This window comes from Culex quinquefasciatus, chromosome 3, assembly GCF_015732765.1.
Source record: "Culex quinquefasciatus strain JHB chromosome 3, VPISU_Cqui_1.0_pri_paternal, whole genome shotgun sequence".
Lineage (NCBI taxonomy): Eukaryota > Metazoa > Arthropoda > Insecta > Diptera > Culicidae > Culex > Culex quinquefasciatus.
Genome location: NC_051863.1, coordinates 103718339 through 103740818, shown reverse-complemented (window position 1 = coordinate 103740818; position 22480 = coordinate 103718339). Strand labels below are relative to the sequence as shown.

General features: G+C 38.7%; 1 protein-coding gene across 1 annotated transcript in view; it reads right to left on the bottom strand.

Moving 5' to 3' along the window:
* LOC6052802 overlaps positions 1-22480 on the bottom strand; it is a 106559-nt gene that overhangs the window by 38005 nt on the left and 46074 nt on the right. The window contains 1 exon segment of the mRNA XM_038262831.1: positions 2197-2336. Coding sequence (XP_038118759.1) covers positions 2197-2336 — 140 coding nt within the window.

The window sequence follows — 22480 nt, the reverse complement described above, 5'->3', positions numbered from 1 at the left end:
AACTCCTGGAAAAAAATGTTACATGGGTGACTAAAAAACAAGTATTATTTTTTTCTCAATATATGTCAGAATAAATTTTCCAAAAAGTATCCATGTGATTATGGATGGCCACTTATTCAAAATAAGCCAATTTGCTTTCAAATCTGAATCGATTCACGAAGCATTACCAAAACTTGATGGGTGAACTAAATCTATGATAATTATACAAGGCCTGATGTTACATTCAGAGATGTTTCGGGCTTTACCTAGGCAAAAATGTTGTTGAAAATGAAGACTTTCTTTAATTTTTATTCACGTGGATCAAAGTTTGGATATCACAAGATCGGAAATTTTATGCTTTTTCCGAAGGCACATAGAATGACTTGTGAAATTTGGACCGGTTTGGATGCCGGTGGATTTTCTGGATTGGTACGAAATTCCAACGAAAAATCTATTCTATGGATACATAAAACCCCAAAACGGTGTTATATCCACTCCCAAATGTTTATTTAGTAACTCGATGGTATTATGTTGACACTTAGATAAATAAAAAGTTTGCAAAATTATGTTTAGATAAGTTTAATATAGAATTTCTAGAGGTATATAAACTTTTATACTAAGTAATTAGTAAACTTTATATTCAATCAAAATTATTTTTTTCAAATAGTAGGATGAATATTGGGAGTTGGGAAACTAGATTTATGGTGATTTATCAACAAATAGCTTTATTTATGTTAATATTTTGAAAGGTGTACAAAACTTTGTTTGCACGTTTTTCTATTTTTATATATTATTTGTTATAGAACTTTTGAAAGAAATCGTCTTTTCATGAGCTTTTTGTAGCAAAACATTCGGCATGAGTTTATGAACAAAACGTAGTACTAGGTCAAACTTAAAATTGTTTGCATATTCCATCACAAAATGTACGTCCACTATGTACGCCCAAGGGGTGTAAATACTTTGATTTACATACTGTATCCACCTCCACCTTTTTTTTTGCTCATTTAAAACTCTTTACCTGCAATGTATGGCTTTGAAGAATTCTACAAACATCAGAGCTTTGCTATATTATTAATATTTGTCAAACATTAAAACTATCAAAAAAAATCATCTCCTACACTAGCTCTTCTCTGCCATTCAGTGCAAGTAAAGACATTTTTAAGAGTAAATAGAGTCCAAAACATCTCTGGTTACAATCTACACATCATGACTTGCAGCACTCTATCACACAGCGTATTTATCATCAATATAGAATTTCAAAAATCCCTGTAAAATTCTATTAGTGTGTTTTAAGACTGCACGGAAAGACTTATTTAATACAATTTAGGATGAAGTTGTAACTAAAATTTTAGTTGAATTTACCAAAAAAAATATATATTTTTTTGCAGTCTAGCCTTGCCTTAAAAAGAAGTTTGTTTGTTATGCCAAATTTAAGTAATAGTTATACTTTACTAGCGCCCAAGGCTCCAAAAAAGTTGGAACGGTAACTTCAACTCAATGGTTCTCGGGCATAACTCAACCAAACAAGATGATTCTTCTTTCCAGTGATTTGTTTGGATGTCTAGATGATTCTAGACCTTTGCAGAACTTAAGTTGATCAAATCTGTAATTTTTGCGATCAAAAACATCGTTCCAACTTTTTTTTTCGCGTGTAAAAAAAAATTCGCCGGAAATTCCACGGAGGCAGTCGTTTATAAAAAGTTGGAACGATGTTTTCGGTCGCAGAAATTACAGATTTGTTCAAATCAAGTTCTGCAAAATTTTAGGATCATCTAGACATTCTTACAAATCACTGGGAACAAGAATCGTCCCGATTGGTTGAGTTATGCCCGAGAACGGGCGCGTTGAAGTTACCGTTTCAACTTTTTTGTGAGGCTTGGGTGTCCGTGTAAGTTGGACATGCGTTGGGCGTTCCAGTGTTATAGGTTAATGGGAAAAACTATTTAGTACAATCCACAGAGTCAGAGTAAAATAATAAAAAGGTAATCAATTTACTATGGTCTAAGCGGGCAGCAATTTAAGATTTGATATTTGAATGATAGTCTGATAAAAATTTCACTATAAGGTAAAATGTCACTATTTCCACATAGTATATTATGGCTGTGTTTGCCACTATTTATTCTATTCTAGTACTAATGACAGATTTACTGCAAGAGATTATCAGCGAAACTATGTTAATTTAATTAACAGCAGAACATCGAAACTAAAAGCACTTACCTGTCATTTGCCGATCCGGTCGGTTTCAGACTTCTGAACGCTTTTAACCACTTAGTCTTCATTGAGGAGGAACTAGATGAAGACATTTTACGTTCACCGCGAGGTGAACCAGGATCTATTCTACCCAAAAATAACTCTTTCTGGAACGAGAGAATATAACCAGAGAAAACAAAAAGAAGAAGAGAGAAGAAAAGAGCATTTCAAAACAACGTTCCGCTACATCTAGAAAACCATAATCGATAAGAATGGATCCTACATCATGAGGTTTCTAGTTTATTATTTATATTTCTGGTCATTGGCTATCTATTCTAAGAATTTTCTATGTTTCTCTTTATTCTAGATTCGGTTGGTTTCGACGATTATGGGTAAATATTCATGTAGGCTCCAGTTTTTTTTTGTTTGAATTAAACCTTTTAACGGCATCAATCACTTTGGAAAGAAAACATTTACACTATAGATCCTAGCGAGCCAAGAACCACGATTAATCATCATAGTGAAAATTAACATCACATATAACATCACTTTTAATTAAAATTAATGATTTCGTTAACTTCATCGAAAGCAATAATTTTACGAAATTATTTGATTAATTTTTAGTCAACTTTTTATTTGAATTTATCCATTTTTAAATTATTACGTTAATTTTTGTTAATATTTTTAATATTCTTGTTTTCTTCCTATTATTTTGTTACATCCTGTCAGTGTGGGTGACTAGGCGTCAAAAAAAGATACACCTCTCGTAATTTCTTAATAACAAAAAATTATTTAAACAACATCGGAAATCTTTTAAAGTAGAATTGTTTTAAGATAGTTTACTAAAATTTTTCCAAAATAAGGTGAAATTTGATGAACTCTACCATTGACGGTTGACATTGGGTCAAATGAAACTAAAATAGTGTTCAAATACAAAAATATAGTAAAAACAAGTCATCCAGCAGCGTTTCTTGTTCGAGGGAATCGTATTGACATTTTAAGTAGAGATTTTCAATTATTTAAATATTAAAAAGATTACCTCTCGATAATCTTTACCAAAAACGTACCTAAACTTTAAACAGCTGCCAATATTACAGGATTTGTTCTAGTAACAAGATTTTTTCAGCTAAATCATCTTAAGATGTCCCCTACACAACGCTTTTAATAGAATATAGTTTCATTGAGAAGAACCTGAGAAATGGTAAAATCCGTAAAAAAATCATGTTCACCCAATCTCACCCCCCCAGACCCAATGTCACCCCAATGACGGTAACTTAACACTCAAACGCTCGGGTAGTCATTTGACCCCTATTTTTTTTCTAAAAAATCTCATAACTTTTGGTAGAATTGATCAATTTGGATGCTTCCGGTTGCAAAAGATCCAGATTTGTCTATATTTGTGACTGTCAGATGGGGGACAAGTATGGTCCATTTTTACCGAAGATATTCCGGATTCCGTTGGGGTCCTTCGGCCCTCCTATTTGGGCTTTTGGTCAATATAACAAAATCTATTCCACAAATCAAAGCCGGAAATGATGCAAAACTTCAAGGCATCATTCTAGTACATCATCCTGCAAAAATAATTGACATGGTTAAGTCCTACGGGGCACCGGAGCCGGTTCCAGTTGGGCACCAATCAACATCAGCTCAGTGAACCGTTTCCGGTTGGAACCTGTTCCGGTGCCCGAAGGTCTTGACCATGTCATGTATCTATGCAGGATGATGTTTTAGGATAATGCCTTGAAGTTTTGCATCATTTCCGGCATTGTTCTCTGGAAAAGATTTTGTTTTATTAACCAAAAACCCATATAGTAGGGCCGAGGTACCCCAGCGGAATCCGGAATATCTCCGGTAAAATGGACCATAATTGTCCTCCATCTGACAGTTAAAAATCTGACAGTTAAGAATCTTTTGCAGCTGGAAGCATCCAAATTGGTCAATTCTACCGAAAGTTATGAGAATAAGAATGAGAAAAAATAGGGGTCAAATGACTACTTAAGCGTTTGAGTGTTAAAAACAAAAAAAAAGTTCAAGATGGTATGTCAGAGACATAACCGAAAGACATAGGACCAAACAATTTGAATGTGTTTTTGGATTGCTAGTGAAATCTGAAATAAGATTATTTTATTTTGTTTCATAGATTTGTCGGCAAAATTGTCATAAATGTTCTCCCAAGGTGAACCTTCTATGAGGGCACCGGCAACTCCAGGTTGTGGCCACTACGGTCGAAATGTCAATTTTCATGTTCAGTATCAAAAACCATGAATTTTGATATCCATATTGCCACAACTCGTATGGTTCTGTTAAAGACCCTCCGGGCCCCGGGGAAACCTGCTTTGAGATCACCGGTCACTCAAGGTTGTGGCCACTACTGTCGGAATGTCAATTTTCATGTACAGTATCAAAAACCATGAATTTTGATACCAATATGCCACAACTGGTATGGTTCTGTAAAAAGTCCTCCGGGCCCCGGGGGAACCTGCTTTAAGGGCACCGGCCACTCCAGGTTGTGGCCACTACTGTCGAAATGGCCATTATGTTCAGTATCAAAAACCATGAATTTTGATACCCATATTGCCACAACTCGTATGTTTCTGTAAATGTCCCCCCAGGCCCCGGAGGAACCTTCTTTGAGGGCACCGGCCACTCCAGGTTGTGGCCACTACTGTCGAAATGGCCATTATTATGTTCAGTATCAAAAACCATGAATTTTGATACCCATATTGCCACAACTCGTATGTTTCTGTAAATGTCCCCCCAGGCCCCGGGGGAACCTTCTTTAAGGGCACCGGCCACTCCAGGTTGTGGCCACTACTGTCGAAATGGCCATTATGTTCAGTATCAAAAACCATGAATTTTGATACCCATATTGCCACAACTCGTATGTTTCTGTAAATGTCCCCCCAGGCCCCGGGGGAACCTTCTTTGAGGGCACCGGCCACTCCAGGTTGTGGCCACTACTGTCGAAATGGCCATTATTATGTTCAGTATCAAAACCATGAATTTTGATACCCATATTGCCACAACTCGTATGTTTCTGTAAATGTCCCCCAGGCCCCGGGGAACCTTCTTTGAGGGCACCGGCCACTCCAGGTTGTGGCCACTACTGTCGAAATGGCCATTATTATGTTCAGTATCAAAACCATGAATTTTGATACCCATATTGCCACAACTCGTATGTTTCTGTAAATGTCCCCCCAGGCCCCGGGGGAACCTTCTTTGAGGGCACCGGCCACTCCAGGTTGTGGCCACTACTGTCGAAATGGCCATTTTTATGTTCAGTATCAAAAACCATGAATTTTGATACCCATATTGCCACAACTCGTATGTTTCTGTAAATGTCCCCCCAGGCCCCGGGGGAACCTTCTTTGAGGGCACCGGCCACTCCAGGTTGTGGCCACTACTGTCGAAATGGCCATTTTTATGTTCAGTATCAAAAACCATGAATTTTGATACCCATATTGCCACAACTCGTATGTTTCTGTAAATGTCCCCCCAGGCCCCGGGGGAACCTTCTTTGAGGGCACCGGCCACTCCAGGTTGTGGCCACTACTGTCGAAATGGCCATTATTATGTTCAGTATCAAAAACCATGAATTTTGATACCCATATTGCCACAACTCGTATGTTTCTGTAAATGTCCCCCAGGCCCCGGGGAACCTTCTTTGAGGGCACCGGCCACTCCAGGTTGTGGCCACTACTGTCGAAATGGCCATTATTATGTTCAGTATAAAAACCATGAATTTTGATACCCATATTGCCACAACTCGTATGTTTCTGTAAATGTCCCCCAGGCCCCGGGAACCTTCTTTGAGGGCACCGGCCACTCCAGGTTGTGGCCACTACTGTCGAAATGGCCATTATTATGTTCAGTATCAAAACCATGAATTTTGATACCCATATTGCCACAACTCGTATGTTTCTGTAAATGTCCCCCAGGCCCCGGGGAACCTTCTTTGAGGGCACCGGCCACTCCAGGTTGTGGCCACTACTGTCGAAATGGCCATTATTATGTTCAGTATCAAAAACCATGAATTTTGATACCCATATTGCCACAACTCGTATGTTTCTGTAAATGTCCCCCCAGGCCCCGGAGGAACCTTCTTTGAGGGCACCGGCCACTCCAGGTTGTGGCCACTACTGTCAAAATGGCCATTATTATGTTCAGTATCAAAAACCAAGAATTTTGATACCCATATTGCCACAACTCGTATGTTTCTGTAAATGTATCCCAGGCCCCGGGGGAACCTTCTTTGAGGGCACCGGCCACTCCAGGTTGTGGCCACTACTGTCGAAATGGCCATTTTTATGTTCAGTATCAAAAACCATGAATTTTGATACCCATATTGCCACAACTCGTATGTTTCTGTAAATGTCCCCCCAGGCCCCGGGGGAACCTTCTTTGAGGGCACCGGCCACTCCAGGTTGTGGCCACTACTGTCGAAATGGCCATTATTATGTTCAGTATCAAAAACCATGAATTTTGATACCCATATTGCCACAACTCGTATGTTTCTGTAAATGTCCCCCCAGGCCCCGGAGGAAACTTCTTTGAGGGCACCGGCCACTCCAGGTTGTGGCCACTACTGTCGAAATGGCCATTATTATGTTCAGTATCAAAAACCATGAATTTTGATACCCATATTGCCACAACTCGTATGTTTCTGTAAATGTCCCCCCAGGCCCCGGAGGAACCTTCTTTGAGGGCACCGGCCACTCCAGGTTGTGGCCACTACTGTCGAAATGGCCATTATTATGTTCAGTATCAAAAACCATGAATTTTGATACCAATATTGCCACAACTCGTATGGTTCTGTAAAAAAAACCTCCGGGCCCCGAGGAAACCTTTTTTGAGGGCACCGGCCACTCCAGGTTGTGGCCACTACTGTCGAAATGGCCATTATTATGTTCAGTATCAAAAACCATGAATTTTGATACCCATATTGCCACAACTCGTATGTTTCTGTAAATGTCCCCCAGGCCCCGGGGAACCTTCTTTGAGGGCACCGGCCACTCCAGGTTGTGGCCACTACTGTCAAAATGGCCATTATTATGTTCAGTATCAAAACCATGAATTTTGATACCCATATTGCCACAACTCGTATGTTTCTGTAAATGTCCCCCAGGCCCCGGGGAACCTTCTTTGAGGGCACCGGCCACTCCAGGTTGTGGCCACTACTGTCGAAATGGCCATTATTATGTTCAGTATCAAAAACCATGAATTTTGATACCCATATTGCCACAACTCGTATGTTTCTGTAAATGTCCCCCCAGGCCCCGGGGGAACCTTCTTTGAGGGCACCGGCCACTCCTGGTTTTGGCCACCACTGTCGAAATGGCCATTATTATGTTCAGTATCAAAAACCATGAATTTTGATACCCATATTGCCACAACTCGTATGTTTCTGTAAATGTCCCCCCAGGCCCCGGGGGAACCTTCTTTGAGGCCACCGGCCACTCCTGGTTTTGGCCACCACTGTCGAATTGGCCATTTTTCATGAGAACCGCCGCATCATAGCGACTTCACGCCGTCCGCTTCGCTCGAATTTCCTCCTTCTGCTGCCGGTGGTTCTTCCTTCTGGTTGCTGGTCCTCTTCTTCTATTGGCCGCTGCTGCTGCTGCTCCGCGCCGGCCCGACGTGCACAGTTCGAGTGCTCGTTCCAAAGTGACTTGCTTTTGCGAAATTTTCTGCTTAAATAGCGGCACAGCCGGAGAACGGCACAAAGGGGCGCGGTCTCGAATGCATACGCTCGCTCTGATTGGTCATCTGTCCGATTTGTACTGAAAAATTACTCATTTTGATTGCATGTTTTAAGTGCTTTAACTATGTTTAGTCAGACTATCTATGTAGTTAAACAATAGCTGAAGTCTTCCTCTTTCGATTGATGGTCCAACCATCTGGATTGATTCACAGGGAAAAAAGATATAAGCGTTCAAAATGTCCCCTTTTTTAACGCTTAAAAGTGACGCTTTGGATCGAATTTCTGAACTGGCCCCCCAATATAGTAAGTAAAGACATAGTCCTATGTCAAAACGGAGTTAAAAAAAGATCTCATGACACCATAAACTATTAAGTTTAAATAAATAAATCATTAGAAGCAGCATTAAAACTGATCCTAATGCTTATTAGAGCATAACTATCACGTTAGTTTAAAATAAAGGTCGAACGGCATGTCACCTTAACAATACTCAAAACGTGACAAATCAAGGGAATGGTGGAAAGAGAGGAATCACAAATCCGTATAAATAATTTCAAGATTTTTCAGGTGAAAACCGAAAACGCGATCAAAAATTAAAGTGGAAAAATAAGGCTTTTGACTGCTTATTTAAATGTCGGTGTACAGGACGCCGCACTGTTTAAGCATTTTCTGACGTCCATTCAATTTTGCAGTCCAAACCCAGTCATTGAATTGTAAAAATAATATCTTTTTCAAATTTTCTTTTGTTGATTTGTGTGCACCTACGTCGAAGACCAAGATTGTTTACTTTTTGCTCTTTGGTCTGACAGTCTTGGTCTGACAGATTTGGTCTGTCAGCTTTATCATGGATTTTGGTCTGGTCTAGGCGAGGGATAGGACACAGCACCTTCCTGTGACAAATAGCACAGCACCAGCAACAACATAATGAGAAAAGTGTGAATAAGCCCATAGGGCGTAAGGGACCATCCATAAACCACGTGGACACTTTTTTGGAAATCTCGAACCCCCACCTCGTGGACAGTTGTCCATACAAAAAAATTGTATGGAGCGTGGACAATCGCCATACCCCCTTAAGTGTCCACGTGGTTTATGGATGGTCCCTAATGTGAAATCCATGTACTAATAACGAATAAAACATAACAGGCTGGATATCACTTTAATGTCAGCGTCAACCAGCATGACAAGTGTGGTGCCACTCATGCACGTACGTAAAAGGACCGTTGACAATTTGCGTGGTTCAGAAATGGAACAGATGAGAAGAGACAGCAAGACTCTCTTCAATACGTACGAGTTTAAAAATTTAAATAAAATGGGAAAATTGTACCTTAAGAGTGACGTGCAACAAACAGTCGCTGGAACGTGACAGAAGAACTATATATTCAGACAAAGATTTTTATTTTTACGCTTGAAAGATATAAAAATAAAGAAGAAGAAGATTGGTTTACTTTCCTCCACAATTATTTTTTTATTAATTATAAAATATTCATGTCAAAATAAAATGCGAGCAATTCTTCCAAGAATTAGCAAATTTATTAGAAATCTATATTTTCCATAAAAAAATTGTATCTTGAGTGCCGTGGTTAGTAGGGTGCCAAGAAAAAAAGACCCCCGCTCCACAAGCGGAAAACGGTGTTTCGGGTTGTTTTAAGCATCTGTGTAAACTATAAGAGAAATTGGTTAAGATTAACCCAGTGATACTCGAGTATAAAGTTGGTCAGAAAAATGTTTTTCACACAAAAATTACTTATTTAAATCTCTAATAACTTTTCAGGATATAATTTTACAGCATTGCCATGTTGGACAAAGTTGTAGAACATTAAATTTCCAATAAGAATATCACTTTTGAGGATATTTGCAGACCTGCAGACAAATCCGTAGAAAAATGGGGTTTTCATACATTTTTTTCAATTTTTCCCATACAAACTTCACCCTCGAGTATCAATGGTTAAATGTTGCCCGATTTTGCAAATATTTGGCCCAAAGTCCTAAAATAGCTCAAGGAACAATATTCAGCTTGTGGAGCGAGGTTTTGAAAAAAGTTCCATATTCTGGGCACCATAATGATTAGCGTGGCAGCCTCTCACCCCAGTAAGGCCTGGGTTCAATCCCAGACGGACCCGGTGGCATTTTTCGAGACGAGATTTGCCTGATCACATATTCTATCGGATGGGGAAGTAAAACGTCGGCCCATTTGCGTAAAAGAGGTTTTGGGTGATTCAGCACACATAACCTTCGGACGCCTAGAAATGAGCAGAAACTTGCATCAGTGACCACAAAAGACCCGGGGGTCGTTAACCTTTAGACTCAGAATCGATAACTTAACAAATATGTCTGTCTGACTTGGTTGTAGGTGCGTATGTGTGACCAACATTGTCACTCAACTTGCTGAATCGATTTTGTTCAAATAGGTCGAATTCCATTCGGTTTATGGTCCGTTCAAAAGCTGTGTATAAAAGTGACGACCGCTTTAGTGATATTTATGTAGGGGAGAGTGGGGAGACTTGATCCCCTTTTTTTGTATCGCACATAACTCTGTCAATTTCTCACAAAACTATGATCTTTTTGCATGAATTGAAAGCTTGAACATTCAACTATGTTTGGCTGATAAGGGTATTTCATCAGATAAACTCTTCGAATAATGCCAAGCTTTTTAAAAAAATATTTTAAACCGGCATTTTCAAAATGTTGGGGTAATTTGATCCTTTCAACATTTTGAAGAAATCTTAACAAAATGTTTCTTATTCATCCAAACTTTTAATTTTCTATAAGATACAGCAATTTCACATTAAACCTGTACGTTTGTGTTCAAAATATAACAAGTTTAGCATGTAAAATATTTAAAAACTTAAAATTTTCTTTTTTAGACCAAAATTGAGCATGTTTACAAAAGCTGGTAATTTTTGTTTACAAAACTTTTGAAAAATGGTTCAAACTGCAGTTAGTTATGTACAACTATACTAAAGGAAACTATGTACGAAAACCAAGCCAAATTATTTATTCTTGAGGCTGATTCCAGTGACTGTAAAAATGCAGGGATCAGGTCTCCCTTAACGCACTTTTTTAAACAATTGATTGTAAAAATAGCATGACGATAAATTTAACGTCAAATGCTTAAGGGTTTTGGAGTTTATATGTTTATCAAACAATTCCTGTATAAAAAATATTTTTTTGAATAATTTTTGAGTGTTTTCTATACTTATCAAAACAAAGAAAAAAGATCTCTTGGAAGTTTTTTGCAGCACTTCTTAGAAAAATGTGTGTAACTCAATACAAACATTTTTTAAATTTTTTCTTTGTTTTCCACAATGAGTTTTAGTCAATTTCGCATAACTTTCTAGAACAAAGCTAATTGTTTTACCCACATGCTGACGAGATACAGGCTTGGGATCAAGTCTCCCCGGGGATCAAGTCTCCCCACTCTCCCCTACCGAATCTTTCTTATGTATATAATAACTATATCCGATCTATCATCCGACCCATTAGTAAAAATCAAATCCATCCACATTCACGACCCTCAGGCCTTCTGAATTATGATCAATGCGACAGATCAAAAGATTGATTTTTTTTATCTAAAACATCGTCTGTTGTGTGCTATCTTGTGACAACGACCATTTAGTACTTTTCGAGAAAACCGATTTTTAAAGTTTGATGGTAAATAATTTCAAAACTATGAATGATGGTTACACCAGTTAAAAGATACAGTAAATTATGTAAACAAAAATCTGAAAAGCACGTGTCACAAGAGTGTTTTGAAAAAAAAAATTTGTACTACGTGTCACAAATCAATGGTTTAGTCGACTTAATCAGTATATTTTCAAAAACAAAAGCTGAAATTGCTTTTAAAAAATAAGTATTAACACAAATTTGTGAAAAATAAGAATTTTTTTCCACATTTTCCAACAACATGTATGACGTGTCACAAGTGTGCACAATCATTTTGATGATACATTGGTCTATGTCACAAGTGTGTATTGCGATATCCGGGAAACGGAAGCGAATTTCCAAAATCGGATGTAAGCATCTTGTAGTGTTTGTTAAGTATAGCAAAACGTCAAGATAGCACACAACAGACGACGTATCGAAAAATGAAAATTTTCAAAAATAATAATTTGTGATTGCAAAAATTATTATTATTTTAGTATGAAAAGTCGAATTTTAAACTGCTTTTTGAAACTCGTGAATTCTGGCCTAACATTTGAACGTGTATTATGTATGTAAATTAAAATGATGTTTTGGTAATTCGTGGATTGAATGCCACATTACCGCACATGTATTTTGAAAATAACAAAATTTACCAATTCAAATGATTGACTAAACATTAAACTGAAAAAAAAACAATCTATATTCTTTTGTTTTAGAGAAAACAGATATGTATGTTGAAAAAATGCAAAAATCACCATAACTCTTGCATCCTTTAGATAATAAACCCAAAAATTTCAAAACTGAATAAGTTTTTAAAATTTTATTGAATGATAAAAAAACCCTATAAACAAACCATTATATTGTTCAAATGTTTATAATTTCTTTGCAGATTTTTTGGCTTTCTCAGTTCTCATTTTGGTCAAAAATGAGTTAATGATGCCTGAGATAGTCAAAAAATCTACAAGTTTATAATTTCTAAAATTTTAATACACACCCTGTTGAAACAGTTATTTTGAGTTTGTTGAGAGCTTGATGTATTTGTTTGCTAGGGTAAAGTAGTTCGCCTTCACTGCTGATCCATTTCACTGATTTTTTTTGTTGTTTTTTTTTCAAACGTTGATGTTTGTTTTTACAAATATGTTTTAGTATCTTATGGATTAACACTCTTGTTTACCTTCAATCGTTAAAACTAGCACTACATAACAAACAATGTTTTTTTGTCGATATAACAAAGCCGTTTTCACGTTTAAAAATATTTGTGCTCTTTAACTGTTTATCACAATATGTAAACTTGTTGTTGATAGTGTCCGTGGCACAAATTATGCCATAAAAATTGGAAACACGTTTATCAAAAGTATTTACCAGGGAACATGACCCTAACACTTATCGACATTTTATGTTAAAATATTGATTTATCACAATTTGTGTGGTGGAATTTAAAGCAAACTAACAGTTTGAAAACGGTGAATAGGTATTTGCATGTATCCTTTTTATCTTCCTTTTTTCAAGATGGGAGCCGACGTATAGATTATTTCCACTTCTAGTTTTATTAGATAGACATTTTGGTTTTTCAATCAGAGTCTGTTCACGAACACAAATGCGAAGTTTATTAGAATAATTTGCTGAAGCATCCGGAACCATTACATTTCCGCCATCCGGAGATCTTGTTTCCTGTTCAATTAGCGAGCATAAAAATCTGGGGATTTTCACACTTCAGAATCACACGAAGACACGGAAGAGTCGGAGCGAAAAAAACGAAGAAAATTTGCATCACTTAGTACACAGAGGGAAAGCAGCACGTCACGGTTGAAGTGGTCATCAACTATTCAATAATAAGAGGATAAGAACTTAAAAACACTTGTATCATAAGTATTCATGCACGTATCGTAACGTTGACAGAACAGATCGGGATCAAAAGCTGGTGATTTTTTTCAGATTTGCAATGTAATATTCAAAGATTTTTGATGGAATTTTCGCTTAACTACATAATCACGTCACGTTGCACTGACTTTATGAAGAAAAAGGTTGGAAAACGCGAAGAATTACTAGAAACAACCACATCTGACGGTAAAACATGCGATAGCCAGTAAAACTCTGTAAGTGAACTGCTGTGGTAGCAAGATGCCATCAGTAGAAATGAAATGACCAAAGTTATCTCGGCCTGGTTGAAATCTGCTCAGAAAATTCGTAACTGGAACGTGAGCTATTCGGATCGGCCCCCGGTCATGCGCAGTGAGAATCGTCACAGCGAAAAGACAACGAGAAGAAACTGAATGAGAAATTGCTATCCACCTCCAATGCAAGGTGAGATCTTGCTATTTGAATGTAGTGACCTCAACCATCAGTGTTTTACAGAATGAATAGCAGAAGAGAGCTGAATGGAGCGATAACCCTTAGCTATTCATGAAGGTCACCGCACCCAACTAGAACTTGTTCAAAATTTTATTTCCATTATTTTTGAAAACTTAATTAATACATTTTTTCATTTTTGAGATATTTCAGTTCATCTACACAACGAGGCCGTCGTGTAAACTTGTCGTTTGTCGCTTTTTGACGTTACGAGAAAACGCGTTTTAATGTTTGACCTTGAATAAACAAAAACGAGAGCACGCAATGTAAACAATAACAAACACGTTATGTGTGGTTGATCATTTTGTGCGTCGTCCAGAAGTTTGGTTGAATTTGGTTGCTGGAGTCCCGAGTTAAAACTGAAAATGTTTACGGTAGTCGAGCTCGTTCCTGTGTCAAACGCGTTCTGACCTGAAATTCCATTGACCAATTGTCGCTCTTACATCAATTTTCAGGATGTGCCAAGATAGCACGACAAGATTGAAACTTTTTTCATATGAAAAGTGGCAAAAATGCACGGAGTTTTTTTCGGTTTTTATTTAATATCTCAGGATTGAAATCGAATTTTGGGGATCTGTGAAGGTCAAAAGGTGAGTCATTGTGAGCTGCACAAAATTATTTGGCCTAAAATACACGTACGACAAGACGGAATTTCGTGGGTTTGTTCCGGTGTATGTAGAGGACAGTAGAGATACTTGATCACCGGGGACACTTGATGCCTTGCACGTATCTCGTCAGCGTGTGCGAAATTGACTCAAACACACTGTATAAAACAAAGAAAAATCTCAAACAATGTTTGGATTGAGTTTAACACATTTTTCTAAAAGGTGCTGCGAAAAAACTCCAAGAGATCTGGGACTGGTTGGTGTGTGTGAGCGCGCGTGGTCGATTTGTTTTTGTCTTTACCGTAAAAATCGGTATTTTGTGTGCTTTTTTATGAAATGTAACGTAAAAGTTGTATTGTTTGAAGCACAAAATAAACTGTATTCGAAAAAAGTGGTGGTTTTTAAAACAATTTTTCGATTAACATGAACGAATATAGTTGAAAAAAGAAAGTGTACTTCTTAAATAAAATGCAAATTCAACACTTTTATGGCTTTAAAATCAGTTAAACCAATAGAGCTCTACGAACTTTTGAATAAATTTATATCCTCCCTCCCCTTTACCATTAAAATATGTTAGACTTTCGTCTGCCAGATTTTTCCAGATTTTTAATAAACACTTTGTCAAATTTTTCAAATTTTGACCTGGTAACCCTGGTTGCATCGTCCCTGGGTGCTGAAAAGACATAATGCGTAACGTGATTCCCGAATGATCCCCACTACTACAGCAACACCACAGCTGTAAACATTAACAATGTACAAAGAGACGAGTTGTTCCTTTTAATTCCGCTATATATTTTTAATATCTCGACTAGTCGAGAACAGAACACTGATGAAGTCTGCAAGTACCTAGTAGGCGAAATACGTATTTGTCAAGATATTAAAAATATAATGCGGAATTAAAAGGAACAACTCGTCTCTTTGTATTCATAGTAATGCATTCTGCTAAAACGCTCAACCAAACCACAATAAACAAAGTGTGTTGCTATGTTCAAGCTTAAGCGTGACATTTTTTTTGAATGCTGAAGTGATTTGTTTTGAAACATTTTGAGCATATTTAAATTATACATTTGCTGTAAAATTAAGTGTTCCAACGATTTTTCAGCGTACACCAAGAGTTGAGAGGTAAAACAACACAGCAAAAAATCCGATGGTAAAATCGCATGTAAAATCATGCACATCACCTTCGTCAAATAAACACTTAATATTACACACTGCATGTACATTTTTTCCAAACACACAAAAAAAATTGGAATCGAAGGGATTCAAACAGGCACCTTAGCCCACTCGGCCATCAGAACGATGAAGAATCGAAAGGATAAACGGATATATGAGCTCGACATTTTGGTCAAGTAGGTTTCCTATACTGATGGGCTACATATTTCAGGTGTAAAATCACATAAAATTGCATAAAATAATGCAATATTTTTTGTACTCCAAGGCCTTTTACACGCAGCTGGATTACTACTTTTTAAGCTGTGAAATTTATTTTGGATTTCACGTGATGAAGAAATGTGTTGGATGTGGATATTTTTTTGTGATTCAACAGAGCTGAATTTAGTGTTAACTTAACGAAAATTTCCGGATGTAATAATAAAGAACACGTCTTCTACTAGAAAGAGGCCGTAGTGCTGCATAAAAATCGACCCCCTGCTCCACAAGCGGAAAACGGATCTTTGGGTTTTAAGCATCTGTGTAAATTTTGAGCGAAATTGAATGAGATTAACCCATTGATACCTGGCCTAAAGTTGGTGAAAAAATGTTTTTCATACAAAAATTACTTTTTTAAACCGCTAATAACTTTTCAGGATCGAGTTTGAAAGTTTTGGTATGTTCTAAAAAGTTGTAGAACATTAATTTTTCAATGAGAATCTCACTTTTGGGAATATTTGGATGGAACGAACGAACAGTAAATTGGTTCTGACTTTTGACTACAGTCATCCCTCATATTCGGAACAGTTTACAGATCGGAGAATGTTCAAAAAATCATAGCAAATCGGTAATTGAACTTAATGATTCGCTTTTACCTTCATTTGAAAACTTTTCATGCGATGTTTCGAATGCTGTATCGAACAACTGCAATTTTTAACTTTTATATCAAGTTTTTTGAGAAAAACTTTGACCCTTGAAATCCACAAATTCGGAACACTTTTTTCTTACGGATGTTAACAACATTTTGGATCTCTCCAGACAAAATAATGACTTCACTCAATGCAACCAGTTAAATTCAAGCTTAGTGATGTTTTATCCATGGTTTGATAACTTTTTTGTGAAAATATCAGTTAAATTCAGGTGTTTCACAATGGGAGGCACAATAACATCCCACAATCATGGAACAGGCAATTTGGAGCCTGTGTTTTGCTGCTCAGGATAAAATAGTCTTGAAATAAAGTTTTTTGTTAAAAAGTTCTACATTTACTGGTGAAATAGCAAGAATATGTCCAAATAAAGGTCCTAAAAATAGTAGGGTCGAGAGAAAAGCTGCATTTGGCATGCTATTGACAAATTATCACAAAAGTGTTCCGAATTTGTGGGTGTTCCGAATATGTGGGATGACTGTAAATTCCCTTTGGCCAGTTTTTTGTTTATTCATAACTTATTTGTATTAGGTCCATTTAGGTGCTGCGACCAGGCTATGACCGAGAGTCAAGAGTACAAAAATAATTGCATTTTCTGCACTAGTCTACTTACAGGATCCATGCCGGGTACTAGAACCATTTCCTGTTCTACATACATATGAGTCCATGCGAGGGTTTAACCGCGCCCAAGAATCGCGTTGCTTTTGATCGGCTAGTAATATGCAGCCCTCTCCTGGACCATCGAGACGTGTACCGATTTGGTAGAGCCAACCGTCATAACGTGCTCTCCTTCACAGCCACACTCGTGGGTTTTCGACTAGGCTTCTAGTCGTTCCTCCTCTGATGTCTCTCCTTTCCGCTGGAGAGCCGAAGTGATCTGCTTCATCGCTCCGACGACCGCATTCCTCGTGTTCCTCGCAATCGACGCAGTCCGGACATAGAGCAGACTCTGCATGTCCGAACCTGTGCAGGTACTTCCTGAAGCAGCCATAGCCCGACAGGAACTGTGTGAGGTGAAAGGTGACCTCTCCGTGCCTTCTGTTCACCCACGTGGATACAGACGGGATCAGCCGATGCGTCCATCTGCCTTTCTCCGTGGTGTCCCACTCACGTTGCCACCTTGCCAGCGATTCGGCTCTCGCAGCTTCCCGGATACCTCTCGTGCCTCGTGTAGCGCACGGTGTCCTCCTCCTATGACATTAACTGCTTCCGACGAGATGGTCCTGTACGCGACTGCAACCCGCATGGCCATCAGTCTCTGCGTTCTGTCGAGCAGCGCCCGATTTCGCTTCGTCCCCAGCGCCGTCCATCATACCGGTCCGCGTCCGCCGTACCTAAGTATGGACGTCGCGACACTTGCCAAGAGACGGCGCCTTCTGCTTCTGGGTCCAGCGTTATTCGGCATAATCCTCGACAGTGCCATGATTGCCTTCGCCGCCTTCTCATAGGCGTAATCGACGTGTTGAAGTTCAGCCGGTCATCCACTATCACCCCGAGGTACTTTAGCGCTCTTTTCGAGTGCATTACGTGTTCCCCAACGTGTATCCGGGCCTGCTGCACCTTTATGTGGTTACTAACCAGCAGTGTTGCAAAAGAGTGATAGAAAAGCTATCAATAGATTATCTCTGCACCAAAAATATCCGAGAGTATAGCGGCCGTCACTATAGCTTGTGAGATCTCTTCTTATGTCTCGTGATTCCCAGCGATGCCATTCTCTCTCTATCACTCCTTCCCTTTTCCTCGACTATGCGCTCTCACCGCTGAGTCTCTCAATCTCTCCGAAAACTGCAATGTAGTTGCTGAGAGCTGATATTTTGATATTTTAACAACCCTGCTAACCAGTATCATCTCCGTCTTATGGTGAGCGATCCGCAGCTTCACCTCGAGCATCCAGTTCTCGATCATTGCGATTGCCTGCATAGCCAGCATTTCGACCTCCTCGACATTTTCGCCGGTTACCGTCAGCACTATGTCGTCTGCAGAGCCAACGATCTCCACGCCGTTGGGTAGCCCCAGTGTCAACACTCCGTCATACATTCCGTTCCACAGTGCTGAACCTGGAATAGAACCCTGTGGAACTCCAGCGGTAATAACAACGGTTTTTTGTCCATCGGCAGTGTCGTAGACCAGCACGCGGTTCTCGAAGTAGCTCTTCAAGATCATGCACAAATAGTCAGGCACCTTCATTTTGTGCAGCGCTGCTGCTATGGCCGCCCAGCTCGCACTGTTGAACGCGTTCTTGACGTCAATCGTGACTATTGCGCAGCAACGGTTCCCTCTGCGTTTTTCTTCCGCGCTTCGTCGGCTTTCTCGACCACTTTCCGGATGGCGTCCACCGTGGATCTCCTTTATGGAAGCCGAACTGCCTCGCTGCTAAGCCGTGCTCGCTCTCCGTGTACTTGGTCAAGGATGCAGGAAAAAAAGTTCTCAAAATCGTGAACAAGCGTTCAAATCCCATGGTACGATTTTGAAAAACGTACCATGAAATTTGAACACTTTGTTCGTGGTTCCCATTTTCATGAACGCTTGTTCACGATTTTTGGAACTCTTTTTTCTCCGTGTGATCCGTTCCAGAAGCTTTCCGAGGGTTGTGTGTGTGTGTGTGTGTGTGTGTGTGTATTAGGGTGGGTACGTTTTTCAAAAAGTTCTCGGATCAAGTTTTAGTATGGTTCCCCTTGTAGGGCATGCCCATAGGGACTTGCATGCCAAATATCAGCTCATTTGGTTGTAAACTGGCTGCGCGCATCAAGGTTAAAGTTTACATGGGAATTACTATGGGAAATTGGAACTTTTTGTTCAAACGCTCCTACAGGTCTGGGAAAATCACGCGCCAACTTCTGGTATGGTCAGGCCTATGGGGAATGGTCTGGAGAACACTTTTCCCGAAGAGAGCATATGGATTTGTTGTCCCTAGACCTGGCGCATTGGCAAACAATCCGATGTCTCCGGAATCAACGGTTTTCCCTCAAAAAGCATCAAATTTTCCTAAGCATGCTATGAAAGCTCGATGAACACCGCGACGCCATACATCAGACAGCTACCACGTGGTTGAAATATTTGCAAAAATTACAAATTTGCTATGCAAAGATTCTGAATTCGACTAAATAATATCAGGATTACTCGAAATAATCATTTTCTAGTTAAAAGAAGGTTTGCAATTAAATATTCCAGCCGTTTCTCACCCACGTGGTAGCTGTCTGATGTATGGCGTTGCGGTGTTCATCGAGCTTTCATAGCATGCTAAGGAAAATTTGATGCTTTTTGAGGGAAAACCGTTGATTCTGGAGACATCGGATTGTTTGCCAATGCGCCAAGTCTAGGGACAACGAATCCATATGCTCTCTTCGGGAAAAGTGTTCTCCAGACCATTCTCCATAGGCCTGACCATACCAGAAGTTGGCGCGTGATTTTTCCAGACCTGTAGGAGCGTTTGAACAAAAAGTTCCAATTTCCCATAGTAATTCCCATTTAAACTTAAACCTTGATGCGCGCAGCCAGTTTACAACCAAATGAGCTGTTATTTGGCATGAAAGTCCCTATGGGCATGCTCTACAAGGGGAACCATACTAAAACTTGATCCGAGAACTTTTTGAAAAACGTACCCACCCTAGTGTGTGTGTGTGTGTGTGTGTGTGTGTGTGTGTGTGTGTGTGGTGTGTGTGTGTGTGTGTGTGTGTGTGTGTGTGTGTGTGTGTGTGTGTGTGTGTGTGTGTGTGTGTGTGTGTGTGTGTGTGTGTGTGTGTGTGTGTGTGTGTGTGTGTGTGTGTGTGTGTGTGTGTATTGTATTGCAAGTTCGATGGTGAATTGAATATCTCGTTGTCCATTTCGTAAAATCTGGAATTGATTTCCCGTTTCGAAATTGTAGCAGCAGCATCTGGAAATAGTTCTTGAATGAAACAAACTGTTACAACTTCGTTTTTCGTCGATTTCGTCGATTGAGATTTTGAACGTTTTGTTCATGAGATGGTGATTGTGCATTAAATATTTCGTGTTTGTGAAGATACTTCAATCCGTTCTCTTGGTATTCAAGATTGACTGCTAGTGCCAGTCCGTTTTTTTCAAGAGTGTAGCCATGGTTATATGTTTGCTTCAGAAAATGTACTTTTCTCTATTCTATGTTTTATTCATTTCAACTTTATGTGTCAAACCACAGTTCAAATGGTCACAAAGAAGTTTCGAATTCTATGAGTGTAGAGGATTGTCCATTTCCAAACACTTTGGTAAAAATACGATGAGAGTTCCTGTTGTATTATTTTGAGTTTGATTTCCAGTCTGGGCAAAGTGAAACGCTGTATGCTGTGTCTGACGTTCGGCGCTGATTGGCTTCTCTTGGAACTATTAATTGATCTGTGTTAGAAACACATAGTAGGACTTATTACAGATACCATACATAGCTTGACGTTTCTTGTTAGCTGCCTTTTCTAAGGCTAACGTCATAAAATCCATCAAAAGCTGGTGGTACTGACTAAAAAACAATAATGAGAGATTTTGAACTGAATTTAACATTTAATATCTCCATGTCGCTATGGAAATTTAGTTGGTTCAGTTACTTTGTTCATATAGGTTTGGCAAAGAATTATTTTCAAATTGTGCGGGTGAATTTGATGTATGTCAGTGTTTTGGAGTTTAATAGAGTGTAACACAGAAGCTTAAGCTGTGTTCGATCCATCAACATCCACTCTGTGGTTTACATTTCTAAAAATGGCAGTGTGTGTGACGTGAAGGTTGTGCCTACAATTTGTGTGTTATCAATTTGATAACGGTGACCTGTGTTTGCGCAATGTTCAAGCAAAGCAGTTTTGTCTCTGATGTTATTCATATCTGACTCAGTGTTTGTGTGATCTGTAACAATTCTTTCCAATTTGTTTACATATGATCTGTGGCCTGAAAGTCTTGTACTAAGTTTGTTCTTGGTCATTCCAATGTAACATTTGTTACAGCTACTGCAAGGAACACAGCATAAACAGCGTTTCACTTTGCTTAGACTGAGTAGCCGATCAAACACAAAGTAAAAAATACTTTTCAACAAAAAATACCTGACACCTTTTTCTGATTTCTTGCACAATTCAAGCTTTTAAAATTAGAAAAATCTTACATTTACTTGAAATTGTATGATTTTTTTTACATTTAGTCAAGCTAATAATTGATCATCACGCAACTCTATACAATTTTGTAGCAAAATATTAATCAGAGACTTGATCAGAACAATTTTCCCGGAAAATTGTTTGAAAATTTTCCGTTTCCCGGGAAATTTGAAACTCCGGGAAATTGGACGCTCTAATCTCGATCATTTTTTTTTTCGTTTGTCATGTATTTGATACACATCACAGCCGGGTTTCCTTGTTCTATGATTTGCAATTGTTTCATGGGAAGATTCGTTCTAAATTGCGTTAGCAAAATATAAATTATCATTCAATTCGACCATTCGTTTCCCGCAAATCACGGCATCAAATATTATTTCAACGCGACTGTTCAAGTCCTTCAGATAACATCATAGCTCGTCCCAAAAAAATGAAAAGTTGACAAATCTTTGGTGCTCACCCCTATTATGATAGATTACACAGAAAAAATCAATTCTCGTAATCGTGAATTAAGTTCACGAATGTGAGAATCAATTTATTCATGATTATGGTGCATTTGCACTATAAACGTGAATATATTCCTTCGTGGTTCTCGCATTCGTGAACACGATTCAAGAATTGATTTTTTTCGTGCAAGATGTCAGGAACAATGTTTTCATACAACGAAAAATTCCCAAAAATTTGTTTACAACTCGCGCGGAGCTGAATGAAAAAGTGCATTTTTCGAGTATTTTTCAGAAATGCGCGTAACAATTATAATAAAGTCATTCAATTAGGTTGCCTTGGACTTCAAGTTATAGTTTAATGTTCCCCGAACAAATTCCTGTACAGACATAGTCCATAAAAGCTTGTGTTTGGGCA